Source organism: Eretmochelys imbricata, chromosome 18 (genome assembly GCF_965152235.1).
Source record: "Eretmochelys imbricata isolate rEreImb1 chromosome 18, rEreImb1.hap1, whole genome shotgun sequence".
NCBI lineage: Eukaryota > Metazoa > Chordata > Testudines > Cheloniidae > Eretmochelys > Eretmochelys imbricata.
Genome location: NC_135589.1, coordinates 14,198,872 through 14,221,203, shown reverse-complemented (window position 1 = coordinate 14,221,203; position 22,332 = coordinate 14,198,872). Strand labels below are relative to the sequence as shown.

Here is a 22,332-nt window from a genome sequence, read left to right as displayed (position 1 = left end):
GTCAGAGTATCATCAGCAGAAACGTGTGTGATGCACAGTGAGTAACAAAACCTTCACCTTAAGTAACACCTGGCATTTTCCATCCTTAGAATTCAGCATTTTAAGGCAGCAAAGGGTGAAATGCACAACAAATACTGCAAAACTGCAGTTCAACCCTGTTTCTCTGAACCTTGCAAGGAAAACTCAAGAGAATTCAATTAGCATCACCCATGTTCTTCATAATCAGCATCTGAATGCTAATTAACCGCCCAATGCCATGCAGCAAGAGCACCCCTGTGCAATAAACTGCAACACAGCAGCAGCGAACTCTGCCTGTAGCTAGCATGCATAAATAAACAGAATTAATAACTATCTGAATGTGGACGGGTGACTTAATCTGTTTCGATTAGATGCAGCTTGGCCTGGGGCCTTTGTGTTATTTAAAATGGGTTCATCATGTTTAATTAAAAACCTAATAAATTAGGAGTTCTTTTAGTCTGATTTGTATTTCTCTCTTTAGTAAACTCTATGGATTTTGGTGGTCCCTGTCATAAAGGGAAACAGCACACTCAAAATAAAGGCTAGGAATCTAAATGCAAATCTGCTAAAGATGGTTACCCAAAAAACAGCCAGCATTTACTGACGACTCCCCACACCCATCCCAATATGCAAGACCTAACTGCCACAAATGCCATATCGCTGGTTAAATAAATGAAGCCAAAAATAAATGCTCTCTCCTTTGCAGACAGTAACAACTTGATACTTTTTTGGTTTGAACTAGAAATGTGAAAACGAAGTGGTGCTGGGATCTGGCTCAGGCATAGGGTTGAGTTCAGACAGGCAGTGAAATCACAAGAGCGGCTCTCAAAAGATTTTGGTCCAAGACGGCGGAAATCTCATGAGATCAGTTCTTGTGAAAAATTTCCACAGCATCCAAACACTAAAACACGCCCCCCCCCCCGCCCAGTCTGGATTTTCAGTCTGATCTGGACCCAGTGACCACGGGAGGGGTTGTCTGTAGGGAGCTGAAACTGCAATCCCCCCCCCCCCACACACACACACACTCTCTTTGTTAATTTTTATTTTTAATTCACTAGGGATTTGAGTTAAAGGTTCTGGTCCCACTCTAGTCTCAACCCAGCAAAAATAGCACTGCTTATTCCTGAACACTTCCTAGAGAGGATTCCACTTGGAGCCACTGTATTTTGGTTCCATGTTTTCAGGGGTATGCAACTAGACTTTAAAGACTGGGATTTTCCAAAAGGGAGCCAAGAGGCTTTAGGTGCCTCAATCGTATTCATTTTCAATAGAGTTTGGCATTTAACTCCCTTCGGCCCCTTTAAAACTACCAGACTAATTGTTTGTAGCGGGTCATAAAAAGACCTCAGCTTGCCACCAAGTTTTGCTTAAGAGTGTTTTCTCCAAACTCAGTATGCAATATTGTTTCTTAATTACAAGATCTGACATCTGCTGAGCTGAGCTAATATGGTATACTCAAACACCTTTTTCCCCATTACATTTAGCAGCTGCTATGTAAATGATTGTGTGAAGAGAAGTAACAGTAAAACTGAGATGCCTTTACATATATTTTCAATTACATTTTAAAAAGCTTTGTTTGAAAAACTGCTATCACACATGCAGTCTCTTTTTTCATGCGCTTTCCTTTTGTAACATGCATCTTCTTTCTAATAGCTACATAGAGTGGATCAATACAGCATATTTCAAGGTACAGTAAAATCTCATTCTACCATCATTTCTGTGGTATCCAGACTGGAGGATAGTCACCCCATTCACTAGCCTTTCTGGTCACAGCATCCCTGGCTATAACCCCCTGGGTTATATTCAGAAATTATGGATAAGGTGGTGTAAATCAGTTTCCAGAGAGTGAGGTCTCAGACTCACCTAGACCTACCAACGCCTGGGCTGCTCCGGTACAAGTCCTCCCTCCTCCCCAGGAACTGGAAGAAAGCATTGATACAAAGCCTTCCACCCCATTTAACTGACACTCTCATCCTAGCTCTTGGTGTGCAAGTTGGACCATGGTAGACTCCCTGCCCGTATCAGTTCAGTGAGCAGAAGTAAGTTTCGGGTGTTTCAGTGTAAGAAGGTCTAAGATAGTGGATGAGAACATCTGGTTGCACTGCAACCTCATTTCAGCAGCATATATCATGTAGTGTACATGTCTAGAGCACCTGTGATGGATAAAGACTCAGTTTCCTTCCCCAACTGCTCTGAGACCTTGCTGCAGCGACAAGCATCACATGGCACAGGTCTCACCTGGCATTCGGTGTTAAGGAGAGCATTATCGGCAGTTATGTCAAAACGCAGGACACTCAGAACAGCAACCTTGCTGCCTGACTTCTCCCCAAAAATGAACAACATGTCAAGTGGGGATGGCATTGATTTTCATACAGCATCCCGAGCTGATGTTCCAATGAGATTTCACTGTATTATGCTGAAGCCATGTTAGCCTACTGGATGCTTATTTAGAAAGTGCTTAAGCACAGCTTCACGTGCCAGTTCTTTGACAGTCTGTCAGTAGAAGCAATTCACTAGACTACAAGAGACTGACCCCTCCCCACCAAAGTCACTAAGGGAGATTTATGTTGCCAGGTGTAGCATCTACCCTTATAAACAGGAAACAGCTGCTGTTACGGCTTCTGATAGATGTAACAGTATAATAGTTTATTCAGTCACTTTTATAAGGCAGAATGGAAAACTGTGGTTTTGACAGCATGACCATTAATTTACATGTTGGAAAGAGAGAATTAAAAATAGCCATAGTTTTAGAAACAAGAGTAAACAAGAAAACCTTTATCTTCCTATTTACAGAGCCTTCCACTTAATTCAATCACTAGTCAATTTTATCCTCCATTTAATTTGATCTAAACCTGTGTAACCACATCATCTGCAGTAAAAATAACACAACTTCCACCCTTTATTTTAATCAATTCTAACCCCAGTAGACAGCTCTTACTGGTAATTCAGTCATTGACTACAAAAAGTTGTCATTTAAAGAAGCAGGCTGAAACTCTGGACAAGGAACTGCCCATAGAAGAGCTAAAAGTTAGCTACAACACAAAGATGTGTTTATTCAGACAGCGTCACTGACACCTTAAGTGTTACCATGCGCTATGGGAAGCTGTGTTACTCACCCTACGATGGTCATGCTGATAACAAGATCAACTGCTTACACCAACCAGCGTGACAGAAATGGACTTAATCCAATCCCACAACCCTTACTCAAGCAAAACTCCCACCAACTTCAGGGTGAGTTTTGCTTCAGGGAGGAATAAAGACTGCAGGTTTGTGCTGAGTAAATTCTAGCCCCTTGGACATTTTGATTGCATTTCTATTCTGGTTTCCTTCGTTGCCCAAGAGGGCACAGAGAGAAGTTCACTGCCACGTACTCATGAAGGATCTGACGAGGGGTGACCTGAAAACAAAAATTCCGTTTTGCAAAGGAGTTTGAGGTTCTGAAATTTGTTTTCATTCTACACTTCAACAAAAGTGAGACCTTTCGAAATAGTTCATGAAAAATGAGAGACCACAGAACAGCCAATAGCCCAGTGGGCTGGGCAATGACCTGGGATGTGGGAGACACAGGATCAAGCCCCTGCCCCGAATCAGGCGGAGCAGGGACTCGACCCCAGGTCTTCACATCCCAGCTCAGGCCTACGGGCTATTCTAGGCTGGATCTTCCTGCACTCGAGAAACCTTCCTGACAACATTTTCATTGAAACCTATACATTCCCATTTTGTTTCATGGTCTGTGTGTATAAAAACATCTTCATTGTATTTTCCACTTTATGCATCCGATGAAGTGAGCTGTATGCTCAAATAAATTGGTTAGTCTCTAAGGTGCCACAAGTACTCCTTTTCTTTCTGCGAATACAGACTAACTCAGCTGTTACTCTGAAACTTTTCCATGAAAAGTTTCTCTTTTGGGTAAGTGACATTTTCCAACAAAAAACGTTTAACTGAAAAAGTCCCTGACCAGTTCTAGGTCTGACATACGTTGTGTGGGAATGAACCCTTCACCACTCTAGTAAAACGAACGGTAGCATGGAGTTTCCTTCTTCTCATACAAAGCGCCCAAGGATCTGGCGCAGATGCTTTAATCTGGAGCTTTCTGCAAGCAGTCCATCAGGGACAAACACTCACTGAAGTTCAGAAGGTGGAGCTTAACTCCCTATAAATAAGAGAACAGTTTGGTCTCTGTCTCTGCCAAGGCTGGATTGCGGCCAAATGTTTCTGGAAACTTGGATGGAATAGAACAAGAAGTAAATATGATAAAATGAGCTGAGACTGACAGTGATTTATAGATTTAATGATCGTTATTCTGTATTCATACTGTTCGCTGTTTTGGAGTAATGTTTCCCTTTTCAATAAACCTCGCCGTTTTTCTTATTTGCAAGGCTCCACTCTCCAATCATTTAACACTGACTGCTGATCAAAACCCTAAGCTGCAGCGACAATGGCACTTGCAACATATTGCGGTTCATGGGGAGAACAGGGGGAATGGAAGAGGGAGGGGGAAGAGAGATCTTTTTTCTAAATAGGAAAGCAGCACACAGTTAATCATTCTATGGAACGTGTGCATGGGGGGAGAACAGGACAGTACAAATGCAGAAAACAGGGGAGCAGAACTTTAGAGGTATCTGCACGGTCACCGAAAAAAAGTGCCATGTTATGACAAGTTCATCCCACACATTAATAGGAATCTGTGTTCTAATCTTTTTACTCCTTGTTCTCTACCTCCTTCCATTGCCCATGATCTTCCTTCACCCCATGGCTTCAGGAATTCTCTTTACCACAAAGGTCTTTTGTTTGATTTCAGAATATGCCTGCTTTCATCTCAGATTTATCTAGCCTAGACCTAACCTACCTCTGGCAAAAAGGTTTACACGGGGAGAGTGCAAGCACGCACACAATTCATTGAAATAACTGGAGCTTTAAAAATTTCTCTCCAGCCATCGTCTGAATAATTTGAAAATGTTACAAGACTATGAAAATTTCACCCATAATAATTAACCAGGTCTATTTTATGACATTGGTGCCAGGTTAATTAGTAACTCAATTAACAAGACTATGTACTACCCACTGCAAGGTGTTTTTTTTTTTTTTAAAAAAAAATTTACTCCATTTAACAAATTAACAAGTGTAAATGTTGTCCACAAAAACAGGTTTTTCGGGCTCAAATCCACTTCAGCTATGCTATCTCTCGCTTTGTGTATCAGACTCAGATTTTTCTTTATTTAGATGTTTAGTAATAATCATGGATATTTATCCTAGGATATTTATCTCAATGACACTACTATAACATATCAGAAGATGTGTGCCTTACAAACTGCAACCAAGTCTTCAGTTGTTTGAAGATAAATATGTTTTACAACTATAAAATAACAAAACTAACCGAACTTCCTGTTTTAATGAACAATGCTGTTTAATTCTTAGCTAGAAAAAGTAGCATTTACCCCTTCCAAATGAAGCCCATCATACCTGCCCAGTTTGTTAAAGGACCCATGGTCATATTAGAAATTGCATTTTAAAACCACACTTTTCCTTAGACATGCCTTTAACAACACTATTGATTAAAGAAAAAATGTTATGAATCTGATCTATTTTACCTTGTTTACATTGTGTTCTCTCAGCCTCTCTCTCAACTTGGATGATGAGAAAAGGTCAGTTTCACTTTTGTTATAGTCAAGTGTATCTTGCACTAGCATTATGCTGCAAAGTTTGGCAAACAGCAAGGGGTTGCAATGCTGTAGTGTTTGCATCCCAAACACTGCAGGGGAATGCTGAATTTAAACAACTGTTTATTACATAACAGCTAAACTCTCAATTCTATATAGGGAGTTATCCAATTTAAAAAACTGACATTTTAGTTCTAATTTATTTGCATTTACAACCAACACAAAAAGGCATCTATCCCAAGCTGTAGGGTCCTTGAAAAAACAATATAAAAACAAAACCCAGCAGCAACCTCATAATGGCAGTAACTTAATTGCCCAACAATTGAAATGTGAAGAGAAGCACTCCAGATTCCCTAATGACCTATCAAACAGCATCCCACTCTTGAAAAATTCCGTGAAAAGACAGACCTTGCATCATCCCCTGATGCCAACAAATGTAGGCTATTTTTGATCAAGTAAGGGTGTGAGATCAAGGGCCATTACCTTAATAACAGCTCCCTCTCTTTTATTCCAAAGGGGCTCTCAACTGAACCACTACAGCTCAGGAAGATAGGCAGTCTCTCCACTAGGCAGTCAGGTCCAATTATAGGACAGTATCAACACCTTAAACTCCACCCCAAAACCCACAGGCAGCTAGTGCAGATCACAAGCCTCAACCTCAAATTGTGGGAGATAAAGACGGGTCCATGACAGGAGCACAATACCCAATTGCCCCCACCTGCAATTCCATCCCATTCCAAACACAAGATCTAGTTAGTGTATGACCCGCCAGTAACCAAATGGGATAGTCCCACAGTCAACATAATGGCCACAGACACAGAAAATATGCCAGCTAAATGATGTTAAAGTCACTGACCCAAACCCCACAACTTGGAGAAAGCCCAGTCAGCTCAGGCAGGACTTCTACACTGCAGCGGGGCTATCCTACCCTCATGTTACTCTTGGAATTGGATACAAGATGGACACACTGTATTCAGTCCAATTTGGGGACTGGGAGATCTCCTGGAGCTTTAGGACAGATGTAAAAGACACAGATACACCAGCTTCCAGACAATCCCTTTCTGGTTCATGGGACGCTGAATAGCCAGACAGCAACAACTGTGACAACACCTTATTTTGGCAATTCACATGAAGAAGGTGGCCCCAATCCTTAAATAAATCCTATTCAGTGGGAATGTTCTTGACCACTGAGCATGCATGAGTCAACATGAACTGAAGACTGGGATTCTCACTCACTGACACTCCAGCCTCCTGAGAGAGGCAGGCAAAACCAGTGAAAATGAAACCAAGCATCTTGGGCCCTGATTGTGCCTCCTCTCACTGGAACTGCTAAGCAAGGAGCCCAACCAGCCTGTGAAAGATACTGGTTAGCAGCAGGACCAAGAGCGGGAGGGCTGTAGCATTGCTCATCTCCTCCATGGAATCCTCTCAAGGTGACATTAATTGTACCCTTTCAAGACACATACTACGGGGAAATTATTTTTCCTTGGACTAATGAGGCTCTAGCCACTGATACTCATTTGGAAAATAGAAGAAAACTTTATCCATGCAACAGGTTACTATCCCACCTCCTCAAACAAGAGCTCTGAGCAGAAGAAAGCGGTAAGTAACTAGAACTGCATGGCAGAAGAGAGTAAATCACTCCTTACCACTTCATCTTCAGTCCAACACTTCTCAATCAGTTTGGGCACGGGCTTCTTCACCAAGCGCTGCAGGGCTTTTCCAGCATCGTAGTTACTTTCATGTAGCTGAATAATAAAAACGGAAAATTATATCAACAAACAGAAGGAGAGGTGGACCAACAGTAAGGGGTTGGGATAAGAATGAGGCTTGCTGCATTTACTGTATCTATAGTAGAATAAAGAGGAGAAATTTGCAGAACCTGGATGGTAATCTCAGTATTATTTAGTAGCACAGAGAACATTAAAATAGGCAGACTTGCTTTCTACTTTCTGAAGTCTCTTGTAAATTTTCCCTTTAGCATTTTTTAATACTTCTAACACGAGAGATTCCAAGGAAAATAAAAAGGCACCAAAACAACCATTCTTCAAAGGGGTTGTATCTTATGCAGTAATATCTTATTCATATTCTCTAATCAAATGGAACAGCTCATATTCTGGAGGTAACAAGTGCTTTGAGGTCAGAGAGTCAAGTTTACTCCTTGAGAAAATTGTGCTCATTTTTATTGCATAAATGAGAACAAGAAGTTGCTGGAGAACAAGGTAAAGTATGGAGAAGCAAAATAACACCTCCTGGAGACAGCTGCAGGAATACATATAAGGAACTTGGAATCATTAAGCTGACAGCGCTCTCAACAGTGCATGACCTTTCTGTGTGCTGGGGCTACGTTCCACTATCAATATATACAGCTGGGGGCTCCACTATCAATATATACAGCTGGGGGCTGGCTAAGGCAGATGGTTGGTAGAAACAGAAGTTATAACAACAGAAAGTTGAAAAAATGCACACTTTCAGCAGAGATTTTAAGGGATAAAGCTCTGATACTCAGCCCTCATCAGGGAATGTATCTGGAAGTTGACAAATATATAATGTGCTATATGCAAGTAAAGTTGGATTTTGGAACATGGAGACTGATCAGGAGCCTGTTTTACGTCTTTGGGAAAAAATGTACCAAAAGGAAAACAGAGGAAGTCCTAGGGACAACAGTAAACCAATTATCTCCACTCCTACAGAAGAGAGGGAAATGATGTGTGGAGACTACAGGTACATCTACATGGAAAACACTACAGCAGCATACCAGCAGCTGCGTCATTGTAGCACTTCAGTGAGGAGACACTACAGTGGGGAGGGGTTCTCCCACCGCTGTAGTTAACTCACCTCCCTGAGAAATGGTAGCTAGGGGCTTGTCTATACTTGAAACACTACAGCAGCACAGCAACGCTGTAGCACTTCAGTGTGGACGCTACCTATGTCGACAGGAGGGGTTCTCTCATCTGCATAGGTAATCAACCACCGCAACAGGTGGCAGCTAGGTTGACCAGAAGAACTCTTTCATGGACCCAGTGCTGTTTACACCAGGGGTTAGGCTGGCATAGCTACGTCTCTCATGAGTGTGGATTTTTCACACCCACTCCCGAGAGATGTAGCTATGCTGTTGCAAGTTTTCAGTGTAGACCAGCCTGTACAGACGCAAGCATTAGCAGTAATGGACACACCAAAACTAGCAGCCAGCCAGCCACCCCCTCCCCCCGCAAAAAAAAAAGGGGGTTATTTAATCACACAGCTACTAGCAGGAACTAATGACAGAAGCTTTCGGGCTTATTTTCATAGCAGGAGGGGACTTCAGCTCTCTGAACTCTCATCACCCAGCATACCCCCCCATGCAAAGGCCTCTCCATTTCCACCCCATATTCTCAGCCCCACTGCCCTTTCCCCAAGCATCCCTGTATCACTCCACCCATGTCCAATCACCTTTTTGAGAGGATATCGCCTCAGCTGCTTCAATCCCAAGGCTGCCAACAAGAAGATGCCACCTGGTGCTAAGTGTGACAATGCCTTTCTAGAGGAGGACAGTAGGTTCTGGACTGAGACCAAAGCACAATTATATAGCTTACCAAATAGCCCTGAAGTAGCTCCTTTGTTAGCATCAGCCTGGGTTAGAACTGAACCGTGATCTTACAGGGCAAGCCCTCACTTTTCTTAGGTCAGACTGTGCCATTGATTTTGAGGCAAAGAGGAGTTCAACATAAAAAAAAACCCAACAACCCCAAACAAACACACCCAGAGCCCCAATAATGGCATAGTACAGTTCCTAAGGTTACCTCAGCTATTCATCTCTCTCCCACCCAATCCACAGATACCAAACATATAAAGAATTTCTCCAGGTATTTTAAAAGTGATCCCTAACGAGGACTAAAGTGTCATATAATTAGGGGATTGGGGTAAGAGGTGGAAAAAGAAATAAAAACCCAACCTACTGGAGAGGCAAAAATATGAGATTTTCAGTGGGACTGTAATATTTGTAGCCCAGAGGATTATTTTGCTAGCTATTACACATCCTACTAATCCCGTCAGCCATATCAAATAATATGCTTCTCTTTCTGAATTAATCCATTTTATTCTTATATTTTATCAGTATTAATTCCTATGAATTTAGGATGTGTTGAGGCATATGATATGCGTTTCCTAATAATTATACATAGAATAAGTTTCGCTGAAATGCAAGAAGCCTACCGGCCTGTATCCAGTAAGATCTGCTAAATAGCTAAAAGTATAATTAGTTAAGAGTAATTCAGCATAAAAGCTGGTAACCTTTGGCACAGATAGGAATGGTCCCTGAACTTTTGGGAACCAATGGGAGGAACTATACAAACACTGAACAGGTTTATCCGGCATCTGCAACCAGTTGGTAACTGCAGGGTATACCACAAACCTGGAAGTCGCCAAGAGAGCCTAGGGTGGCAGTTTTTGGAGTAAGATAATCCTTATTAATATATAGAGAGTTAAAGTGTCATAATCCACTAACCTATAGGATAAGGATACCCATACATTTCTTAGGGTACGGAAATAAGATTTGGGTATAGTACATTGGGCCTGAATTACATAGTATCAGGATCCTATAAAATGCCTTCTAAGGATATCATAGGGAGCTCTTTTAGCCTTTAGCTCTTCCTTTTCTTTGTCCTCCTATATTCTATAGACTATCTTCTATCACGCTATTGGCTCAGCTTGTGCAGTACAGTATAACTGCTCAACATTCCTAACTATTGGGGAAGCCAGCACCATCGTGTTATCGGGCATACCAGGAGTAAGGCTGGTCCTTCACCTCCTATTACCCGGTTCTCAAGGAAGGGTGAGAGTATGTTAAGTTAAGGTACTTATAATAGGAATGTTACTACCAGGAATCTTCTGGTCGGATGCAATCAATGGCGAGCCATAACAACTAACCCATAAAATCCAGGTCAACATATGAGCTAATGTCCACTGAAAGCCAGATCCGGATAGCTCCCACAATCGTTAAGTTCTTTATAAAAGCTCTTGAGCACTGAAGTTACAGAAGGAATAAACTCAAGGTGTTCAAATGGCATGTCCTGCTACTAAGATGGCATTTACAGCTAAGTATTCCACCCTTACATGTATCTTTACTGACCTGGGACATTGTCACATCTAGATATTAACTGAATAGAAAAACCTGACATAAAAGAGCCAGCACCGCTCCAGAACTTTGTTAAGTTTTCAATCGACAAAGCAGAATGTTTAAAACCTGTGAAGGCTGTGGCAAGTCAGCAACAGCTGGGAAACTGAAATCAAAGGTTGAAACTTGATACACAGCTCATGCAGCTGTGAAAAGAAAGCACATCTGTGGGATTTGGGGACAAAACGTCCGTCTTCACTTTGATTTCCAGGCTTTTGTCAAATTGGCCAAGCCTTAAAACTTTTAAATAGTTTTTGGGTGCGTGTGCATATTGCTCTTTTAAAAAACAAGTTTTCTTTTTAAACTGCACCACAGAAGGATGTCGGATGGTACAGAATAGACAGTAACCATTTCACATGAGCCATTGTGGTCTATTGGGTAAATTTATGTCATTTCTATGTCATCTGCATGAAAAGATAAATTTTAGATAACACACCCGAGTGAGAAACCTTCCCAGGTGTTGTATTACCGTCTCCATTTTTAGGTCATAGAACCCACAGAATGAACAGTGACAGTCCACAAAGATCAACCCAATAGTGGCACAAGCACACCAAAAACCAGTCTGTTTTTAGTAAAGGAGAAAAAATTGCTGCATATGAACTGTAGCCAGTTTTTTTTTTTTTAAAATCACAATATCTTGAGTAGGTTACTTTGTCTGCTAGTCCATTGTTAACTTTGGTTTTTATACCTGAGCTGTTGAGTTACACAGATGAGCTACATTTTTCAAAATGGAGTATCTAAAATTAAGCATCTACAGCCATATCTCAACACCTAAATAAGCAGCCTGAAGTCCAGAAATGCTGAGCACTGGCAGCTAGCATTGAAGTCAGTGAGTACTTATCGTCTCTGAAAGTCTAGCCATTCAGGACCAGATTGTGAATCCTAACTCACAAAGCGATGGTGAACATTTACTCACAGGGTCACACTAACATCAATAGGAATACTCAGGTGAGTTGATGCTAAGCAGTGTGCAAAATGGCTCCACTATCTGGGCTTTATTTAGATACCTAAATATGGATTTAGATAACAAATTTTAAAATACTGGATTTTGGAACATGAAGACTGACCTGGAGCCTGCTTTATGTCTTTTAAACAAATGTACCATAAGGAAAAGAGAGAGGTATTCCCAAGGACAACAGTAAACCAATTATCTCCAAAACAAAGGCATATTACTACTATCATTTTTCTTTCTCATGCTGCAACAGCTAATTGAGACTTAAGACTTGTTTGAGGGGAAAAGGAAATTATTTTACAAAACCTCCTGAACTGCTCTGAATGCTCCCAGAAGTTAGGATAAGAAGACATTCCTACAGCATCGCCCGCTGTTGGTGTAAAACAGCTTAACTCCTTCGAAATCATCAGCTAAGGATCTGTCCCCACAAGTTTCAAAACTGAAGGGTAAAAGTTAAACTTCTCTTGGAAAAATGAACTCTGCTTAGTTATTTGCTCTTCTTTGCCTAGCTAGTTATATCTCAAATGTCCCACTATTACTATTCTGTTAAGAGAGTTTTAAGTTGCCTGTAAAAATAAAAGGTCACCGCCGGCCAAGACCTCTGGTATGTCACCTAGAATGAATTTTTATAACTATATTAGGAAATGTCTCCCTAATTAGTTGTATGACGGAAGTGTTTCCACCAGCATAAGTTATAGAGTTATAGTATGGAGAAGAGTGCTCTGATTCCCTTTGGGTAACATCACAGGAATAAAGAAAGGAAATTCTAAGACGAATTTTCTCATGGTTTATTTTCAGCCTGCTCTATGGCACCTACTGTAAGGTTAAAGAAAAATACTCTTCACCACAATTGCAACAAGGACAATGGCACACACATTCACAGAATTACTGCAGAAAACAATGCCTCAAACTCCAACATCATCTCCCTTCAACAGATGCCTCATCTCTGCAAGCTACGAACATGAACACATCAGACACATCAATATTGCCTTCTCACTCTTGTAAGTCAGGGAGATGCATGACCTGCAATTGCTTAATAGAAAACACAGCTTTTAAATGCACTTCCACAGGTAGAAATTCCAATGTACAACAGAGCATTGGCTTGTAAATCTGCCTCTGTTGCCTACATCAGTGACAGCTCCCATGACTCTGCTTCCATGCAAGTGAAACAACAATCTGAGTCCATCTTTCCTAAGCCAAAAGTCAAGCAATATGACGAGAATGCCAGACCTGCTGCGCCTAAATCCTACCACTCAAACAGCACTGCTGACTTTTAACTGCTTTTATCACTTTTGTTTCCTAAGCCTTCCGGAGCATGCAATACCCACTTAGAAGCTTGAAAACAATATTTTTGTCTTTTCTATTTGGCACACATTGATCTTCTTCCTTGCCTGCACTGCAGCACTGGGATAGGCACGACTGCAAGTAGCAAGGGCTAGGTATTTGTTGCTATAGTACAGCCTGTACATGGTTTCTGTTACTAAATTAAGCATGCCTTTTCTCTTTAAAAATTTTGTAGTGACAAAAATGGCAAGGGTTCTCCCCCACCCCCTGCTGTGTTCTGCCCAAACCGCATCGTGACTCATGGACGGAATCCGTATCTTGCCTGAAGGAACCCAGCAAATTTTCCTTCTCTCTTTATGAAACAACTCAATTAGAGACAGAAGAATAACCAGAGAAGACCAGAAGCAATGGGCTGTACTAACAGGCAGCCACCTCAGTTTAAAAGCACAGAACAGTTAACAGACCAACATGACAGTCCTGAATAGTCCAGGATAGAGGATCAGAATTAACTTTGCACCAAGCTGCCATACCAATGACAATCTCAAGACCCACAACGTGGAAGTGGGGGAGACAGGGGTGCAATAAGAATTTTGCTAACAAGAGGGCCCATGTTCCAGCCTGGCCCCCCATGTTTGAGTGGTGTTGCAACCTAGAGTACCAGGCTGCAAAGCACTCAAATTTGACCTGGATGCCCCTCCATCACACACATCCCAGCAAGGAAGGGGTTCAGCCATTACCCCAGTCAGGGGCCAAGGCTGGGGTTTGGGCCCCTGAGCCCACCCCCTCCTTGTGCCTCTCGGGGGAGGGAGAAGAGTCAGGTCAATCAGATACGAACGTGACCACGGATACCATTTTACACCTTCCTGAGAAAATCAGCCGTCTAATGGAGAAAATGCCTTGATTAGAGCTTGGAGCAAGACTATAAACCAGAAAGAAAAATATATTTTTATATAATTATCAGAGTTAAATCCACTTTCCTCAGTCTGACTGATGGATCATTCTCTGCTTATTACTTTCAGTAATTTAATATATATAAGCACTTTATTGGCAAGCTACTTGAACATATAAATAATAGCTAATGATGACTGCCTACAGTTTAATTAACTTCTGGTTGCACTTTTCAAGGTATTGCTAGAAACACTAAATTACTTTCCCCACTCCCCTCCCAAGCTGTCATGTAAAGAATCATTGTTTTGAGCACAAATCCTGCTGCCTAAATAATTCTGAGACCTCAGCAATCTTATGCATACACACAGTATGCAATGAAGGGAACGGACAGACATGAATGTACTTGCACTTTATAATGCAGAAGTTATCTTTTCTACAGAAAAGCACAGGACTTAAATTTAAAGAAAAAAATTCCAAATGTGCACACGTCCAAGCATCTCATTTATATTACAACAGTCATTAAACATCTCTGGATCTCAGGCAAGACTTATTAGCATAAACTCTGCACATTACCACAAGGTTTCAAGTTTCTATTCCAGCTTCTCATCTGAGCTGCCATTTTCTGTCTGCGTGATGTTGCAAATAAATTTTCCTTTTGGCATGGCTCAGCTGTCAGGCACCTCTGTTCTGTAATGAATCCATGAATTACATCTCCCGGCTCTGACATCTCTGGTCTCTCACATCAAAATATTGTTCTTCAATTGTAATTTATAACTTAATTTAAATGTCCCTTTTACTGTGACCTTTTTAGATCAGAATGGCATTACATCTGGCAGCTCCTACTTCAGCAAGGCATCCTTTTGCAATTACAGTCATTATGATCCCTGTCGAAAAGCCTATCTGAGTTAGGCTGCATTCATACTACAATGTTAAATAATTGGAGTCCATTTAGACCATCGTTAGATTTCCGGGAGGGGGGCGGGCGGGGGGGGCGTGATTGCTAGTATAATGTGGTATGGTATTACAAAACTAACTTGAAATCTACCCAGAAGAGTCAAATAAAAGTAGCAGTGATTTTTCAAACAGCACAAACTATATTCATGGCTGTAGGGAGGCAGCGTTTCTAGTGGTAAAAGAATAGTACTGGAATCCAGGAACTCCAGAGTTCACGCGTCTGCTCTTCCACTGACTCATTCGGTGCCTTGGACAAGTGCCATCACTCTTCTGTGCCTCAGTTTTCGCATGTTTAAAGTGAAGATTGGCCTACCTATTTTTGGCACTAAGTAAATACCACCACTGCTACTTCACAGTGGTGTTTTAGGCCTTATTTAATATTAATAAGCCAATCTGAAAACATGAGGTGTGGTATATGCTAAGTATTACCATCTCCTCCAATCCAATGTACTCTTTATGTCTTTCACTATGTTCCTCATGGGGAACAAGATTTTCTTCCTATTAGAGCACAGAAAACATTCTACATAAAGTCCCTATTTCAGCACCAGCGCCTTCATTTCTCTCTCAGGCCTGGTCTACACCTAAAACTTAGGTCAACCTCGCTACATCACTCAGGGGTGTGAAAAATGCACACCCCTAAGAGACACAGTTAAACAGACTTAAAGCCGGGTCTGGACGCCGCTAGGTCAATAGAAGAATTCTTCCATCGACCTAGCTACTGTCCGCTGACGGGTGGATTTCCTACAGCGATGGACAATCCCCTTTTGTTGCTGCAGCAAGTGTCTACTCTACAGCACTACAGTGGTGTAGCTGCAGCATGGCCACTGCAGAGCTTGTAGGGCAGACATAGCTTCAGTTTACGCAGATGCGTCATTCTCCTTGCGTGGGCGGAGGGTGCAAGAGGGACTACAGAAGAATCTATGCCTCGTTTCAATAAAAGTGTCTTGCTAGTCTCTTTGATCTACAGGTCCTATAAAAGCATTAGAATTCAGGGATGTGGTGTTGAGTGATGAAGGGGACCCTAGGCTGCTAGATTGGGCTGTTGGCCTTGGATGAAAAAGAAATGTTTGGATGAGTTTGCATATCTTTCGCTGCAATGGACAACAGTCAAGACTCAAGGTTGTCCCTGAAAAACTGCCAGGTGTTTAAGACGGCAATGGTCAAGAAGACAGAGGAAACAGAAGATAAGGATCAATGAAAGAGACAACAAGAGAAACACTGTTACACTGAGAGGCAAAGCCTTCTGGTGAAACCTCTTCTCTTTTAAGGGCCTAATTTAATGCTAAACCTAATTCAGACTGCTCCCCCCCCCCCCCCCCGTAACATGATTGAAACATTCCAGTTTGATGCAGTGTCTCTTCAGGAGCTGTATCTGGAAATATCATCCCCATAAAGTACCTATCATCTGTCAATATGCTGCAGTAAAATGGAACTTTTATTTGCCACAAACACGCAGAACACGCACAATGGTGAGTATACTTTATACGATAAAACAGTGAAACATGCATTTTAAATTTGCAGCTTTATTCACAGGTGCTGAAGTATGTGTTTTCACTAACTGTATCTGGCACTGAATTAAGAATTGTGCCCAAGGATACCATGTTCCTTAATTCCAGGGCTCTCTTCCCATCCTTGAAATCCTAACTCTTCCCCATCTGCTGCAAACACACCAGAAAGCCTGGCCTGAATAACAGACTGCCTTCTCTAATGCAGACACCAATACCACTCCATGGGACTCCCTCTACCGCCTGAGGACAACAGCACCCCATAAACCAACCCAGCACCCCATAAACCAACCCAGCACCCAACCCACCCAATACAGAAAGACTGCACATGGAGAGATTTGTTTTGACAACATGCCTGTCTTTCTCGCTGGTATGTCCTAATTTATAAGGGCCTTATGAGCTTCTTGACAGGTCAATAGAACTCACGATGTCTACAAAAAGGTTCAACAGGTGACCAGAGACATCACTTCCCAAGAAGCTCAAAGGAAAACTGAACCAGGTCTATTTCCTTAAAGCTCTAGTTTCTGGTACTTGTAGAAGCTTGAAAATATAATCTCCCCCTCCCACTCTTTGACAGAGGTCTCACCACTTCTGTCCCCATTTCTAATCTATTTAATGTTTCTACATAGCGCCAATCACCGTAATGATCTAAATGTTAGCGATACAGATGACACAATGGATGCCTTGGTTATACACTATTTCCCATGCACTACAAGTGGGACAGCCATTCATCAGGAACAAGCACAGCTCTAGAAACTGGCGTTAATTGCTAAAGGCGGAACACATGGGGGAACTGACACTGTAGAGGGGTTTTATGGTTCTTTGGTCTGACATAACAAATAACTGTTGTCACTGGGCAAGCTGAATAGTGCTGGGGAAGGTTCTCGCAACAGATTTTCACACATTTTCTGCCAAAAATCTAGATATTTTATATATATCAAAAATATTTACAAAGTAGTTTAAAGTTGGGCCAAATTTTACAGCTGCAAACAGGCCTTTTAAACTAGTTGTTCAACAGTTTAGCTGAATTTGTGAATTATCTTACAAATAAATCCAGCAGCACAGAAAGGTTTTTCCAAGAGAAAAGATAAGAATGAGTGAAGATTCAAAGTGGCAAAAATGCCCTGTGCACCAGAAGAGGCTTAGTTTTAACAGCATGCCCAGGCAGATAGTGATTGCCCTTGGGGTATTATGCTACCTTATTTGAACCCTGAGACTAACCACTGATGAAGCAGCATGCAAAAGGGAAACTAGTAATCATAATAAATGCTAACGTATATTTAAATACGTTTCTTAGGCTTTCAACCTTGTCTTTAGTTAATGAACAAGAAAATCTGTCTAAGGGCACGTTAAAACAGGCAGTAATTTGTCTGGGTGACATCTTACTTCTAACTGAATTTCCCTAAGTTGATATTACACTGTCACATTTGTCACTCACAATGACATGTTGCCATGTAATATTGTTACAGAAATGCTGAACAATCCTACTCATAAAAGGAACCAGCCCATATTAGTATGTAATCATTTCATCTTGTATACTGGTGCATGGCGAGAGGTGTAATAAGTATAGGTACATGGCTCCTCAATTACAATAAGGAATAAATAGGGAGCTACTGGCTTTTCACTTCCTCAAATACAAACAACATGCATGTCAAATGACAAAAGCCTTGAGATTCACTGTTAAGGGCACAGTGCATGCTGTCACTTTAAATTTCCTTCTACTGTTCTGCCATCTTATATCTCTAGCTGCCACCCACATTTGTTATTGTCCCAATGCTGCAAATCTTTATAAAATCTGAGTTTTTAATGTAGGGGGAAATTCCTACCACGCACTGAGGTAGGCTGAGTTTTGGATAGGAACATACCCGCATAAGGTAGCAAGCAGCATTTCTGAAGGAAAAAGCAGGGAGGGAAAACATGCACTGTCCCACTCCAAATAATCTGATCTTCCAAAAACAACTGCTCCCTTGACGCATGCCCTGAACTGGGTCAGCACAGAAACCTCAAACTGAATTTTGTCAGGGCCCTACTTAAGAAAATAGGCACAATAAGGACAGGTGGGTAAATTAACCATTTCCTGTGCTGGAATCTGAGAATGGTGCCCTTAAAAGCTCTGTGCAATGATTTTAAGGTCAATGGGAGAAGGATGCGGAAAAAGGAAGTTGGCAGAAGCAAGTGCATTTTCTTTCTTTTTTGCATAAACTTGAAGTCCAGAAAGGAGTTTTCAACTAGTTAAAAATTAACCGGCCATCACTATGTGGAGAATCTACTCAGAAATTCTCTCTCTCACACACACAGCAGGGCTTTCTAGCTCTAGAAATTATATTCATGTTCAGTATTCACCATACCGAGATTTTTCCATGGCTTGGCAGATCTGGGACACCATCTTCCTAACCCCAGAGCAGGGAGGCATTTCTGTGCAGATGTTTTAAACCTCCTGCTCAGCCGTTTTTCTTTTCTGCAAACAATGCAGCAGCATGAAGAGGCTCCCTTCCTGGATGGTGCTGTGGAGCTGGCAAGCTCAGCAGACGCATTTGCGATTTATCCTCACAGACATTTTAAAATCTGTTTTTCCTGCTTTCAGATACCCAAATTCTGGCTAGAAAGACTGTTCATTCCACAATGCTACCCCAATCTCCAGTAAAAATACACCTCGTAAAAGGACCTATGCAGTTTCCTAATAGGGAGCAAAGCTGTAGGCACCATGAGGTACTGTAGTACCCTGCGGCTCCCGCGCCTTCCATGCGTTCGCCTCAGGCAACCTCATGGACAGTGGCTCTCATTTCTTTGGAGAGGGTGAACTTAATAGAAGATTTGCTATTTGTCAAGCAGCCATTAAAGAGGCAAACGGAGAAGTGAATGGACTCGCTTTTAGGGTGCATGCCACAAGTGGTTTAACTTACAGGCAAAAGCAGGGGTAGTACTCAAAAGGGACCTGAGACGAAGGCAAATAGCATAACACAGCAGATCACCTGGCTCTGCTTTCCTGCATTATGAAAGACAAAGCACTCATAAGCCAGCAAAAAGTGCTGAGGAATCCCGTGAACAGCCACAGTACTCACTTGGCTACAGAGAGGGCTGGGGGGTTGAAGAAGAGGAAGTCCTTCTCAACTCTCTTGCCCCCTAACTTGAAAATGCTTAAACTTTGAAAGCCAAATACTGCAGTCTTAACTCCGACCTCCATGGGAAATCAATGGGAGTTTAATCAGAGCAAGGACTGTAGCATTTGATCCTCTGTGTCCAAAATATTTATCAAGAGAAAACAGGTTATCCTAAGTCCTCTCCCACATGAAGGCATCCAATTGAGTTATTTTCGGAGACTGACTTCTGAGATAAACTGGATTTTTGAGAGTTTGTAAGTGAAATAAAAAGTTACAAGAACAGCAAGAATTCATGTCTTCCAAACTCTGGGAGCCAGGACCCTGTCACAAAGGTGGTTTCTCTCTAGTTTGGAAGACACATACGAAGGCCCAGATCTTCTTGGGTAAAGCACACAAAAGAAGGAGCGTTGTATTGCACTTCTGAGCTCCAAAGCCGGATGAGACATTGCTGAGAAAAAAAATGAAAGGGGGGACAGACTGGAGACTGCAGGAGCATTCAAAGACATCTGGACCTTCCTAATTCCGGGAACCATGACTTCGCTGTCTCAATATATGCATTCCAATGCTGGTGCTACTTAACTTTCTTTACTTTCGGGCAGTTCCGTCTGCTGGGTTCAACTACAGGACTCGATCCCTGCAAGGTGCTAAACACCCTCAACTGCTGTTCAAGTTAATGGGGAGTTGAGAGCACGCAGCACCTAGCAGCGCCAGGGCCAAAAGCAAAATGAAAATAGGAAATACCGGTACTACCCAGGGTTCTGTGAAATGGCAGAGGTTTAAGTTACTTAAAAGAGGGTTTTAACAGCATGGTTCAATTCAGTGATTGTCTCACAGACACTTGCCCTCCCATCTGCAATCATTAGACCACTTCCTCTCCCATTCACAGCTGCACAAACCCCTGTGGCAACTATGGCAATTTACATGGAAAAATATTAACAGGAAAGCATTTAACGGAGCTTTAGCTTCATCTGATGCCAGTCAGATGCTGAAAGCAAAGAGGAGGAGCCTGCACTACATGACCAGTGAGATCGCAACAAACCACCAACAAATAATCTGTGGACCACAGTCCAGGAACTACCCACTTTACAGAAATGCACAGTTGACTTTTGCTCTGCATCTCAAAAATGCATACATTGGAGCTGGAGGCTTACTGCTTGCTAGTCTGAATGTCCCACTTCTTTACCAGTACAATAAAAAAAGTTTTATTACTTGCTTCCCCCGACCGTTCTGCATAACCACTCACATGACACACATTTCTCTCTTTACGACTTAAAAATTTATTGCATTTTTAACAAAATACACACAAAGAAAAGACGAGAAAGGACACCTAATGCATTAGTATAAATTAAACTGAAGTAAATTACATGGACACGCAGTATGTAGACATGGCTGTACAACGTGCACTTACTGCTTATGAATTTTAATTAAGGAAGTGATTTATAGGGCTCCAGATATTAAGAAAAGGGCTCATCCTCCTATTATGTGGGGAGGCAAATACTCTTTCAGATTTGTATGTCATAAGGATGGAATGAATCCAGCGTTCTACATGCAGTTGAGATGAGTCCTCCTGATGCTGAGGGATCATTTTAAATCTTGGCGCTTATTAAGATGATGTCTGTATGTTTTCTGGTGTTCTTGTTAATCTGTTCTTTTATGCTTACTGATTTGTGAGCCAATAAAGGCAAATTCCATGTCAATTCTCCCTTTGACACTCTTTGAGAAGAATTTTAATACTTTCTCCAAGAATATATTTTTTTAAAGGGCATGTGAAAAACACACGGAGCTGCCTGACACAACAAACAGTCCTCTGATAGGCCAGATCTGTATATCTTCCCATATGCCTTCACTGCTTTTTGAACAGGAAGAATGAAACGTGGACATGGGGTGCTGATCCACCATGAGTGCTACAAGCACGCCTCCAAATATTTTTCCAGTCTCAACAGAAGGGGCTGTTCGGGTATATAATTTCCCACTTTTAGGAAAGGTCTGGCAAAATTGACACATTTCATCTGGTGCTTGTATGGGTGTACAATGGAGTGAGAGAAGGCATAAGCATCATAAATACACAGCTAGTTACACTGTTTACTCCAAACTGAAAGCTTGGAATAGGATCAGATTGGACTGCAGGGCCGCCCGTCTTCATCTTTTCATTTGAAAACTGCAACTTCTGTCCCTTGTGAGCCAATCTGACCTTACACAGTTGGATTAAGTTACCCACCACTGAAATGCAGCTCTCTCTGGTGTGGAAGGCAGAACAAACTATTTAGCTCTCCCCAACGCTCACAAGCAGTTAGGACAGTGAGTGAAATGGTTTGGCTTTATATATATTAATTTGTTATCACTAATTCATAAGAAGATACATCTGCAAGAGTTTTTTCTTAGCCCTTCGCACTGCAGTCAAAAGCCTTTTCCACATCTAATGTGCTGCTGGAGTGGGCTACTCATTTGTAAGTTCATTAATAATTGCACAAAATGAGAGTGCTAAAATAGTTTTAAATTAAATTGACCTGACTTGGAAAGACTCATTGCAGGAGAATTTTTTTTAAGTGAGTAGATAAAAATTTTGTCATTACTTTGGAGAGGACAAGAAAATACTGGAATCCAAAAATTCCTAATTTCAAGTCCCAGCTCTTCTGCATAAAGACATCTTTTAAAAAGAAGACACTTATTGGTCTTTGGAAAGCTCTGGACCAAAAGGGCTATGTAAGTACAAAGTATCACTAATATTAATATAAAGAATTCATGTTAATTATCCTGGCTCTCTGAATGTCTCATGATGTTACCCACACTGACCCAAAAGAGAGGCCAGGAGCCG

General features: G+C 41.6%; 1 protein-coding gene across 6 annotated transcripts in view; it reads right to left on the bottom strand.

The window, feature by feature from the left end:
- RERE (arginine-glutamic acid dipeptide repeats) overlaps nt 1-22,332 on the bottom strand; it is a 406,322-nt gene that overhangs the window by 106,813 nt on the left and 277,177 nt on the right. For all 6 annotated transcript variants that reach the window (XM_077837606.1, XM_077837604.1, XM_077837607.1 and 3 more), the window contains one exon: nt 7,328-7,426. In XM_077837606.1, the coding sequence (XP_077693732.1) occupies nt 7,328-7,426 (99 nt within the window). The remainder of the gene's footprint in view (nt 1-7,327; nt 7,427-22,332) is intronic.